Source organism: Tetrahymena thermophila (assembly GCF_000189635.1).
Source record: "Tetrahymena thermophila SB210 genomic scaffold scf_8254632, whole genome shotgun sequence".
Lineage (NCBI taxonomy): Eukaryota > Ciliophora > Oligohymenophorea > Hymenostomatida > Tetrahymenidae > Tetrahymena > Tetrahymena thermophila.
The window spans coordinates 65,691-79,198 of record NW_002476401.1 but is presented as its reverse complement, the minus strand read 5'-3'; the positions used below and the strand labels follow the sequence as shown (position 1 = coordinate 79,198).

The 13,508-nt window shown below is 22.8% G+C and overlaps 2 protein-coding genes across 2 annotated transcripts; one reads left to right on the top strand and one right to left on the bottom strand. All coding sequences in view use genetic code 6, as the record gives it.

Annotated features, from left to right (window-relative positions):
• Positions 1-623: 623 nt before the first annotated feature.
• On the bottom strand, positions 624-6,822 carry TTHERM_01169520 (hypothetical protein; the record flags this gene model as incomplete). The annotated part of the gene is made up of 4 exons (XM_001030047.2): positions 624-4,768; positions 5,337-5,825; positions 5,896-6,669; positions 6,735-6,822. 4 exons carry the CDS (start codon positions 6,820-6,822, stop codon positions 624-626), a joined length of 5,496 nt encoding a protein of 1,831 aa, XP_001030047.2.
• Positions 6,823-9,052: 2,230 nt separating this feature from the next.
• Positions 9,053-12,983, top strand: TTHERM_01169510 (cyclic nucleotide-binding domain protein; the record flags this gene model as incomplete). The annotated part of the gene is made up of 5 exons (XM_001030046.2): positions 9,053-9,226; positions 9,328-9,523; positions 9,616-10,088; positions 10,204-10,293; positions 10,356-12,983. The coding sequence occupies exons 1-5, from the start codon at positions 9,200-9,202 to the stop codon at positions 12,981-12,983; spliced, it is 3,414 nt and encodes a 1,137-aa protein (XP_001030046.2). The 5' UTR covers positions 9,053-9,199.
• Positions 12,984-13,508: the final 525 nt, after the last annotated feature.

The window sequence follows — 13,508 nt, the reverse complement described above, 5'->3', positions numbered from 1 at the left end:
TTTCAAATTTTATAAAATACCTAAATTCTAAAATTTATTTTCAATACAAACAAAAATATTGATTTTATATTCTTTTTGTAACTTTGAAATAGTTCTACTTTTTTAAGTTTTTATTGTTTGATAATTTTCTTTTTGTTAACACTTTAAATTTCATACGACCATATTTATTTTTCTTCTTTTACAGGTTAGAATTTTTGACTAATTATAAATATAAATTGATATAACTAAAGATTAATTCCTTAAAGTTAATTAAATTAGTATCTTAGCTTAAATATATCGGTTATTCATATAAATATTCTTCACTAGTAATTTTAAAATAAAAGAAATTAAATAAATAATCTAATTTATTTTCTAATATTTTTAATGGTCATAAATACCTGACTGAATCATATTAAATGAAAATTCCTGAAATATCGATGGAAACAAATGAATTTGTGATAATTTTAATAAAAAATTTGAATAATTTAGCTATCTAATATTGTTAATATTCCAATATATAAATTCATACTAGTGATGTATATTTTATTAATTAAAAATTTTGGATTAAATCTTTAAATTTATAAATTTATTTTTTAATTTCTATTCTATAAAAAATTATTTAAGATTTTAAATAATTGCACCATTCATTAGTTAATAGACTAGTCATTTTCTTCTTAAAATGAACTATTTGGGGAATTAAATTTGCTGGATTTTTAAAATGTAGAGTTTCCTCTAATACTAAGCTATTAATCTATCAAGCTTTTAGTAAATGGATTAAATTCAAAGCTGCTCATATTAGCTGCTGGAGGAGATTACATTTGAAAAAATGTTGACTTTTAATTTTAATTTTCATCTTTATTTTCATTATTTTAAAATGCTACTAGCTTTTATTAAGCAACACTTCTTGTTGAAGAACAAAAGACTCCTGAATTATAAAAGTTCGAAGTGCTGTCATCTTTTTGATGTTCAAAAGAATTGTTTTAAGATCCCTTTCTAGAAGAAAATCTTACAATTTAATGTTCTGAGGGAACAACTACGTTAACAGAAGCTAAAATATGCTTAAGCTTTTTATTTTTTAAGATACTATGATTTTTTACTTAATTTCTCTCAAATAAAACTTTTTTGGTGGATGAAGTAAAAGTTTAATCTAAACTTTAGGCAATAGTTTTTAGATGAGCACTAATAAATAATTTTGAATTTCTAAGATCTTATTTCTAATTTTTGACAGAGGCGTTATCATTTTTTACTTTACTTTATTTATAGTACCTTATTAAAAACTAAACTGTACTTTTGATAAATAGGATGACAAATGAAAGTAATCTAAAAATTAGCTTTACAAAATCTATAATTACTGAAATAAAGTGGATAGACATAAGAGTAATCGCTAAGGAAATAAAAATCCAACCATAAAAAAATCTTTAACTTTCATTTTAATCTTAATCATCTTTTACAAGAATCACTAAAATTAATTCCATTCCAATTAGCAAATATTCACTTATAGCATTCCTTATATTTTCATAGCCCTTATCGTGAGGCCATAAGTATAAATAATAGAAAGATAAAATAAGATTTTACATAACTATCAAGGGAATCTATACATAGGGATAGTCATGCATAAAAACAAGCAAGATGCAAAATAGTAGTTTTCTAATAGTTAAGAAAATGTAATTATACTTAATGTAATGAAGTTAATAATAAACTCTTTTGGATGTTATATTTGCTTCTTTTATTTCTTAAGGACTTGCGATTCGTAAACCTCCTACTATTGATGAGAATTATTATTATACTTGAGGAGTAGTAAGATCTTTGCATTTATGCAGAAAGAGAAAAATACACATTGGTATGAGGAAAGATCCAATTAACCCTACTGAAAATAAGCTATAATTGAGAAAATTGAGTGATTCTACAAATTCAAAACTAAAAAATTATAATAGTACTCCTAAAAAAACATAAACTTGAACAAAAGCAAATAAATCTATGAATCCACAATACTCCCATCCACTTTGAATTTTTTTTTCAATATAAGACTTAAATGGTGTGTCAAAAAGATAGAGAATTTTCAAGCAAAAATAAATAAACATAATGCATGAAATGATAAATATGCTTTACCCAGCCTCATTCAGAAAATATGCGTCACATTATTATTCTAAGAATTTTTTAGGTGTATAATTTTATGAGTAGCCTTAGTCCATAAGATAGACATTAAATACATTAGGTATAAAAGCCATCTAAAAGTTTTAAAATATTGAACAAAAGTTAAGGATGTTTTAAGGGTGTCTTACATTCACAAACAGAAGAAAATATAAAAATGTAGTATGGTCAATCATATTAAACAGCACATAAAAATTTCCGAGAATAGCTATTGGTAAAATAGATGATAGTAATGATGACTGTATTGTATTAGCTGTATCTTTTATAGCTTGTGCCTATTATCTTTACTGGCTACTTAAAATAACAAAATCGCTTAAAAGAATACTATCTTACCTATTCAGTAAGTTATTGATTTATGCAAAATTATTATCTATTATTGATACAGTTAAAGTGTTTTATTTGCAATTGCTAGTGACCTATAAGGTAGCTTTGATTTGTTAGTTATTAACAAGTTAGTATGAAGTCACTTAAAAATTATTAAAATTATTAATTTGAATGCTTATTAATTAATCAATAGATAAATTTGATAAAGCAATTTAACTATTAAAATTAATGTAAATTAAGTATCCTGAGTCTAACAAATTTTATGAAAGCCTAAAAGAGTTTGTAAACTGATTGTTGCATTGCTAATTATTGTCTAACACATAGTTGTCTTAGCAAATAGAGCATTTGGTTAAATCTGTCTAAGAACATTATTTGCATTTTAAGACTTAACACACTTCAATCAAACTGCATTTTTATGGGTTATCTAAATTATATCCATCATTGCACTATAAACAGTGTGAACTATCAAAATCCTTACATTTTAAACAATTGCTAATTTAGCATTACTCACATTTTAGAAGCAATGGATTAAATATTTAATTTTGTTAGCAATTTTAATAGCATTAACTATCTTTAGGATAAAGAAAAAAGTTACTTTAACACTGACTACATAAAAGTCCATCTCCAACACTACACTGAGAGCAATTTTTTGCTTAGCAAATACATTGGTTATTAATACTCAAATAGTTTTTTTAACAATTAATACATTAAGAACCATCACTCAGAGAGCATTAAATACAATTTTAAGCAGAGCAAATACAAATATTATTGATTTAATCGAAAGTGTATCCTTATTAGCATTTAATACATTAGTTATTTGATTTATTAAATTCTAAACAATTTTATGTTTAAAGCTAGCAAATAGTGTTAGTAGAATTAGGCAAATACCCAGAAGAGCATATCTAGCAAATAGTTCCAATTTATGCACTACATTATAAGCAATTTTAAACTGAGCAATTACAAGTATTATTTATGGAATCATAATTAAATCCTTAAGCGCATTAAGTGCAAATACCACTTGAGTTTATAGCTTAACAGTTTTAGATAGAAGGAGCGCATAAATTTTTATTAATCATATCTAAATTATAAAAAGAATAGCAAGAATCGCAAATCGATCCTGACTACATATTGCAGCTTTAACAATTTTAAATAGCACAATTGCATGTATTATCTATTGGATTATATAAGTAATCCTAAACACAAGTTTTGCATGAGCCATCAGAATTATAATCTAAACAATTTTAAATAGACTTTAAACACTTAGTGTTATTGAAAAGTTTTAAATAATTAGAATTGCATTAATCACACTTTGTTCCATCCTAAGCATTGCATTAATTGCAATTATTTACAGTACAGATACATTAGTTATTAGTTAAATCTAATTAGTATCCATTTACACATTAACTACAGACCCCGCTTGAGTTAATTAGTTCGCAACTACTAATTGAAGAAATACATTACTAATTTGTTTAGCTTTTATTATAAAATGAATTACAAGTAATACACTAACTACCATCGTTGGGATCACATTACTAGCAATATTATACATTACAAGTGCAAGTATTATCCTATAAAAGATAGTTTTAAGCACATTAAGTACAGTTATTGTTTGAATCAATATATAGGCAATTTGATATGATTGGTATACACTTGGTTTAACTTTAGTTTTAAGTATAATATTATTAACAAACATCACATTTAGATACATCTATTTGATTATTTGTTTGACAATAAGGAATATTAGATTAACAAATTTTTGTTGTTGAGTTTAATGAGTAACCATTTTTGCATACAGAGCATTCATTTCCGTTTAAAGGATTGCAAGAAGCACAATTTGATAAATTGCATTAGCATTAAGATTTACCAACTGCTTAGTACCCAGCAATGCATCCATCACATATTTAACCATTTGTTGGATTACAAGTGGCACAGTTTTAAACCCCACAGATGCAGGTCTAAGATATAGAGTCATAAGTATATCCAATTTAACAAGAATTAGCTTAGCACTTTGTTCCATCTTATGGTTTGCATTACGTGCAACCTAATAATGAGCAACTACATGTTTTTTGAATACTATTATAAGTATATCCTTAAAAGCATGTTAAGCAAAGACTACCATCAGTACTATCACATATTTAACAGCTATTATTTTATTTGCATAAGCATTAATTATTAGCAAGACTATAGTTTAGATTACAAGTCAAACAAATATTGCTAAATACAGAACACTTAGCACAATTGCTAACTTAACAAGTCTCACATTTTAAATAATCGATTGATAGATAGTATCCTTAAATACATTATGAACATTAACCTATTTATAAAATTATTAATATTTTAAATAGTACATATAATTTTATATCAAGTAATAATGATAAATCATATTGCTTTAATAAAGAATAAATATATGAGTTGATTCAAAAATATTTTTTTTATCATAAACAATTAAATCTTTAAAATATTCATGAAATTGTCAATTTTTTCATAAGAGCAAATTATTTTGAAAATAAAAAATCATAAAATATGAAAATGAATAATCATCTCAGCTTAATATATTTATTTTCAAAGTATGAATAAACATGTGGCAACAAAATTCATTTTAAAATATGAAATATATACCCAGTAAATAAGTAATTATGAAAATAATTAAAAGCTATTTGATATATGTAAATAAAGTTAAGAATATCATAAAAAAATTGAATACATTATACTGGTTTAATAAATTATCAAAAAGAGGTAAAATAAAATTTCCAATTAAATTATTTGGGTTTTTTTTTTGTCATATATATCTCTTATTCACTAAAATTCAATTTCTTAAAATTAATTAAAGTTCTTTGAAAGGAAATTAGGTTTTTAATTGAAATGAAATTTATAAATTTTACCTGATCCATTACATTTATTACAATTTTGTATACTACAAACTGCACAATTTTTGTAATTGCTTGAAGTTATATAATAGTTTTAATCTCTTTTACAGTAAATACATGAGGTTAAAGTACAATAATCACAATTAGTAGAACAAATAGGTTGACAAGTTTAGGAATTTGGCTCAAAATAGTAATTTGCAGGACAACTACCAGTATAAGTGCACTAAGTCTGAGACCCAGTAATAGAATAACCAGGTTAACATTAATAACATTTATTTGAACTGTTTAAGCAAGCTGTACAATAGCTATCTGGGCATCCGCATTTAGCTAATTTGTAATTTTACCAATCATAAATAAGAATACTTGTAGTTAATCCGCATCGATAAACACCTGGGTCTACTTAACCGTCGCAAGACGCCCATTAATTGGTTTTATAAGAAGTTTAAATGTAGCATTTATTTGTATAGTTTACACAAGAATTTGAAGCATAGCTAAAATATTAATCTAATTTAAGTAAATGAAATTAAAATTATCTACTATAAAAAATATTTAAAATATTATTTGAAAATTTTACTTATAGGACATGTTTTAAGTGGTACACATACATTACTGCCATTCATCATATATCCATATATACAAATGTTGCAAATAGAAACAGAATTATCTATAGAATTATTACAAGTATCACAACTTGCCTAGCATGCATTGAATGTTTACTCACATACTCTCTATCCGCTTGGCAGAGAAGTTACTTAAAAACCAGGAAAACATTTTTAGCAGTTAGTACTATCAGTACATACTTAGCAGTTTTATACACAGTTTGCCCATAGTCTTATTTAAGCTATTCCCATCAAATTTTAACTTTACGTTGAGCTTAGTTACTATTACTAAAATTACAAAATAATACTATTTGAGCTTAATTTCTACTTATAAAGAAGGGATGTAATATAAGTTTTTCTGTTTGTATCGTATGAAGGGCAATTTACTGAGTAATTAATTCCAAATTATCCTATTTCTCTAGTCGAACTAATAGTCTAACTTTATATAATATTTACCCCATCTATCATACTTATTTACATTTGACTTTAGTCTAAAGAATAAACTATATCAGCTCCTATGATTGAATAAGGTTGTGTAATTTACTGTTCTAATTTGAATCCGCTTGGATAAGATGCAGGATTTAAACTTAAAAGCGAAATATTACCATTTGTATCAGACCTAGTGCATTGTAATGAGCATTAACTCCCATTAATAAATGAAGTGCCTACAGTACTCCATCCACTTGAAAATAAACCATTACAATCAATACTTTGTTGAGTAAAATTAACATCATATAATACCTCCAATCCTAATTTTTATATAAGTTATTTCAAAATATGTATTATTTAAGTTGAAAGATTTTAAATATTTTACCATGGGAGATTTTGATAAAAAACAAGTTTATTATTAAAAATAAAAAAGATGATTCATTCAAAGTATTTAGCTAAATTTTTGTTCTCATTTTTCAAAAAGTCAAGAATATTGTTTTGACAACAATTCTTTATTTTCTTAATTTGCTGTTTTGTTTACTATAAGAATTGAATTATTTACAAATCAGTAGAAATAAATCAAATAATAATTATTTTCAAAGTAAATAAAATTTACATAGTCAATTTACTTATAACTCAATTATTAAATTTGAACAAAAATAAGAGTTTATGGTAGAAATTTAAAATAGCAATAACCAATACAAAAACTATTTATTTTGACTTATAAATTAAGATACCTTCTTATTTATTCCATTTTAAGATTATTTTTATTTGGAATGATTTAGTCCTCTAAATTATGATCATTCAGAAAAAACTAATCTTATAAATATCAAATTTTATTAAATGTAATTTTTTTATAAATAGTGATAAAATGTATTAATGTATTGTTAATACTTAATATTGATAATCACATCACCTTAAATAAAAGTAATTACTTCATATTTATTATGAAAGTAAAGAATATTGTATTAGAATGAGCTAAAACTTTAATTTAGTATTAAAATATAAGTTTACAAAAATAGAAAATATCTATTATACTGCTACATAAAAAAACAAATAAAAACTGAATAAATAAATTTAACCAACATTTATATTTAAGAAAATTATTAAAATCAAATACGTCTAAAATGCAAATTAACCAATATAATTAAAATAAAAATAATAAAACAATCTCCATTTATTTTGATGTATTTAAATTTTTAAATTCATATACCTATCTTTTCCAAATCAGAAACACTGAAAGAAAAAGCTATTTTATTAATACTGAATTTAATATAGTATGATTTTTTAATAAATAAAAAGAAAGCATTTCGATCAATAGAAAATATTTATAAAAATAATTTAATTATTTTAAATAAAAGTAAAAATTATTGAATATTGTTTTATTATGAATCAATTTGAAATTTCAATTTAATATAATTTAATATGAAACTATTTTAACTTTCAAATATAGAGAGTGGCTATAATACTCATAAAATAAGCAAAAATAATTATAAAATAATTAAATATTTATTAAGACTATAAAATAAAAAATAAATTTAAAAATTTTAGAAAAGCAATAAATAATAAAAAATTAAATTAGAGAAAATAACTTTTTAAGAAAATAATTGAAAATCAACAACACCTTATCTGTAAATTAATCAAAATAATTTTCTATCAAATTTATTTGTTAGTTTTAATTTTATTTAATTTTAAAATTTTATATTTTTTAGTTTTTTATTGAGAAAATATATTGTAACATATGAAATAAAATATTTAATCATACTACAGATAAAAATGTTTTTGATTTTTAAAATTTTAATAAATTCAAGATTTTAAGAATATTTTTTTAGGATATTTATTGATTAATAAAATTCAATAAAATCGAAAGTGATTTTAATGTTCGAATTGTTACTTTTAAATGGCAGGTATTAATTTTGGATTTTAACTAATTAGATAAGTAATTAAATAATGATAATTCTTTAAAATACATTTGAATTATCTCAGTTATGAATTAATTTGAATATATTTGATAATATTAAAAGATTACAGTTATTATCAAGATTTTTAATTAGTTTAATAAAAGCTAAATATTATGATTGTGGGTATCAGAAATTTACTAGACTAAAAATGAATACAAAATGTATACATATCTTTCTTTTATATTTATAGCTAAAAACTCAATAAATACAGTAAAAAAATCTAACACAATTCAAATTAAATAAACTTTTTTAAAACTTTTAGATAAGAAAATTATAAATTTAAGAGCTATGATGAAATAATACTTTCACCATTAAAAAAAAATATGCGTTAAAAAAAATTTGTATTAAAAAATAAGTAAAAATATGTTCAAAACATATGTTTTTAGAGTATAATATTTATTAAAAATAACGAGTGTGAATAATTTAAACTTTTTGAATATTTTTTTATCAACACTAATAAGATTTTTTAGTAGATTTTGCTATAAAACTAGTAATATTTTGTATTTTTGATCAATTAGCTACAAAAATCTTTAGGTGCATGGATGCTATTAAGGATTTTTTGATTATGGTATTGTTGTAATTAATTACTTTACTTTTAAATCAATTCAAATAGTAACTAAATTTGTTTGTAAAAAGTCATATTTTCATCACAAAATTCAGTGAGATAATATTCAGAAATCAATATCAATTAATTAGTAATCAAGCAAAACCATAAAATATTACTAAAAATATTAAGATAGGAGTTTTTATTAATCACATTTATTTGATAAAAATTTAATATAACAAATTTGCTCAAAAACTAACAGTAAATTAAACTCTTTGGTAAAAGGATTCAAAGCATTGTGGTGAGCTAAAATTTATATAAGAACAACTTTCGAATTTTTATAAAATGAGTGTATAATAGGATAGACTGAATGTAATTTCATATGTTTTTTCTTTGAAAATAAATGTTTTTCATCAAATATGATGAAAGTTATTTTGTATCATTTTGCTTATTTTAGTTATGATTATAATTAGTAAATTATTGAAATTTTAAAAACTCCTTCATCCCTTAGAGCCGAAGTATAGATAAGTTTCTTGTAGCAAGAGACAAATCATATAGGTCTATTCAAATAATACAAGGAAGAAGATGGAGATGATGAGCTTTAGAGGCTTTGTTGTATGTATATGAAGTATGAATATCAATCAAAAGATTAAACTCTATTCAACATAGGTAATGATTGCTTAAATTATGTTTAAACATTAAATGTTTAAGCTTTTATTATTTTTAGTTGCTCATAAATTTTAAATATAATATTTTTATAGATGATTTTGGTACCAAGTTCTATATCATATTATCAGGAAAGGTAGGTGTTTATATTCGCATGCCTAAACAAAAAAGGTTAGAATTATTTTAGGAATAAAATAACTAAAATAAAGCACATGAGCCAGATCCTTTACAAATGGTAAAGGAATTAAGAATGGGAGATTCATTTGGAGAGCTAGCCCTTCTTAAAAATAGTAAAAGATTAGCTACTATTATATGCAAGGAAGATTGTCATTTTGGTGTCATTGATAAAAAAATTTTTAACTTAGCACTCAAAGAAAAGGAAGAAGAAAAACTAAATATTTAAATGAGATTCTTAGCTAATTCTCCTTTGTTTAGTAGATTGCCAAAAAACACTATTAAGCATCTTCATATGAATGCGTTTTATGTATAGTACTAAAAAGGTCAACCTGTTTACTTAGAAGGACAAAACTCCAACTCTTGCTTTGTAATCAAAAGTGGAGAGTTTACTGTAATAATTTTATTACTTCAGTATTTAATCTTAAAAATAAATTATTTTTAAGATTTTTATAAAAAAAAAGTAGAAATAATATCAAATATTTATATAAAACTTATTAAAAATACAGATATATAAAACTATTCAACATGTTATGAAGACTCATGAAAAAAAAAACTAATATTTGACAGGTGGAGAGTAAAAAAATTTAGATATTAAAGTAATTCAATTATTTTCTATTAAATATATTTATAATTTATTTTTTTTAAATGAAAATAAAAGATAAGTGTTTTAGGTAAAGGTGAACTTTTTGGTGAAATTGAATTGATATAAGGAGATTCACGCTGCACTAGTGCTTTTTGTTCAAGCTTAGATGGAGGAGAGTTAATGATTATTAACAGGACTGATTTAGAAAATAAAGTTTTATGTGAAGAGGAATATATGCAATAGTTTTAAAATTATATTAAAATGAAAAAGGAATAGCTAAAAAAGAGAATAGAAGGGATTAAAAATTAGCTACACAAATACCAAACTTATAGGTTTATGACAAGCGCGTTAAAAATTCATGAAGTAGATGTTTGTGAGAAAATAAAAAATAAAGAGCTAAATTACTCAATTGATGTTTTAGATGATGTTATTCAGAGTTAAACTGATAAAAATGATGATGATGAAGTAGGAATTTTATCAGCCTAAAAGTCTTCCAAATTAAAGTAGCTATAACAAGTTTAGAAATATAAACCGAAGTCTAAATCTTCAATTAATATTTTGAGCAACACTAATTTAAAATTTTAGAATAATTAGAGTTAAACAAGTCTACTAAATTTGGCATCAATAAATGATTTAGCTAATCATGAAGAAAATTCATAATTAAAATCATAAAACTCACAATAATAAATCACATAACCTTCTTCACAAGAAAAGTTAAATATAAACAGTTCTCAGTAAATAAATAATTTTGCTCCTGTGGAAGATAAGAAAATCAATGAAGTAACTGCTCATATCACTAAAAACTCAAAGGAATAGTTTATGAATAAATGGTTTAAATATGGAGAAGGAGAAGAAGGTCCATAATAAAGTGAAAATAAATCTAAAAAATAAAAATTATTGAGAGTAGAGCTGAATTCTTACACTGAATTAAAAAATAGCATCAGAAAAAAAACAGCTATTGCCTTAAGTAAGCAGTATCGCCTTCCTTATGAAAAATTTATGTATGCTGGAAGCATGTATGACATAAGTTAAAGCGAAGATTGGATGAAATAATAACAAATGTAACCTTAGTAATAACCAGATACAATTAACAGGAAGACAATATCTTCTTTATCAAAATTAAGAGTTTAGACATAAGCAACACTAAATCATATCTAAACATGCAGACATATGAGCTAAACTGATAATTTCTAAGTAGAAAATTAGTCTTCTATTCATAAGATTAAGAGTTTAGCATGTTTAGATGCCAAATAAAATCTGAATAATATAAAATAATAATAAAAACCTGTAATTAAAGAGGATTTTTAACACCTAAAAAGTATCTAGTAATTTAGCCTACCTGATGAATAAGCTAAAAACAACTTTTTTAATTCTATTTAAAGAATTTAAAGCAGTGTCAGCTTAAAATCTTAGGATAGCAAAAATTGGATTAGCAAGTAATAAAAAGAAAATGATAATTTTAAATCAGAGCTATTGGACAAGCTTTAACAATTTAAATAACATTAATAACATTAATAATCATAAAATGATATTCCAAATTTAAAAAAATAAAGTTCAAAAAGTCCAAAAAAAGACACTGATTTAATTGAAGATGTAAATTTAATGAAGAGCATAGAAGATCATTATAATAATAGTCTAACAGAAGAGGGTAGCAAAAAGTACTAAAAGAAACTAAAAAACATTTTAAAGCTTGATATTCAGCATGAATCTTCTGATAATTCCAGGACAAGCACATCAAATCTCAATACTCCAAAATTAATTTAAAGCAAAAAAGCTAGCTAAGCATCTCTATTTAATATGAGCTCTTCTACAAATTTAAAATCCTAACAAAACTTAGACAATAAGTCCTAGTTTAGTAGTATACCTCTAAAGAATGCTGAAATTCTTTTTGAAAAATAAGGTAAAAAATTATAAAAAAAGCAACATCTAAGACTTCATGAAAATAAAGACTCACCTCTTAAGTTTCAATTTTCATAATCCACAAGACACTCAATGGCAACAAATTATTTTTAACCAAAAAATTTCGTTGAAGATTAAAACTAACTCCCTTATTGGGTATAACCACTTAGCACCCAGAATAGTGATTAATAGCAATACTCTAAAAATTAAATAATTGATTTTAATAATTAAAATAATTAATCTCTCTCTTAAACATTATCTCCTTAAAATTAGAAATAAAAATAATATAAAATGCAATTATCTTCATACTTTAAACCTAAAAATATAAAAAGTGAATTTGGAGAAGATTTAGAAAAAGAAACATCTTTAATTGATAAGCAATTATCCAAAGAATAAAATTAATTAACTCTATCTCAGAATAAATAAAAATCCTTCATTTACAAAAACAACTCCTCTGCTCATGAGATGAATTAAATTATTTCTATAAAATCCGTAAATAATTTGTCTGACTTAAATAATAGAGCAATTTCGTCAGAGAGATAATTTAGATAAAAATAATAAACAAATGGAAGCAGCAGCTAAAATATATTTTATAAAACATTTCATTAAAATAAAAAAATACTTAAAAACATAGCACCCTACAATAACAAAAAACAAACTTTAGAACAACCTGCAATTTATAAATTTCAATAAGATTCTCCTTTAAAAGTTAAAAAATATTAATAACTACTATAACCTTAACAATAGCAATACAATTTACTAAATTAAATTCTTTCTACTCCAAAAATTACTAATAACTCTTGAAATTAAATATTTAATTTAATAAATAAATATTATTTAAAAATAGTCAAACTTTTAAGTATTTTATTTTTATATTGTTTATTAACAGATTTGTAATGTTTTATTACCTAAACCATATAATTTATTTATTTATTTTATCTTAGAAAAAAAAAAAATTAAATATACTGTCAGTTCTCTTGTATAAGAAGAAATTTAAAATAATTATTATTGAAAATATAGCTTTTAATTTTTAGAAATAAACAATTATTTTGTATTATTAGACCTTTTAACTAAGAGAAATTTGGTGTATTATATTTTGATATTTAATTTACGTAATTGTAAATATAAATAAATAGAATTTATATTAAATTTAAAAAAATTAAATTTATTAAGAGAGATAATAAATTTAGTAAGTTTTTTTATTAAATTTGAAATAAATGTGAAAATAAAAATATTTAATTTTTTTATGAAAATAAAATAATTTAAAGTATCAAGAAAGTTCATTTAAAAATAAAGATTTTCTTATAGAAAAAAAGAATAATTTGAATA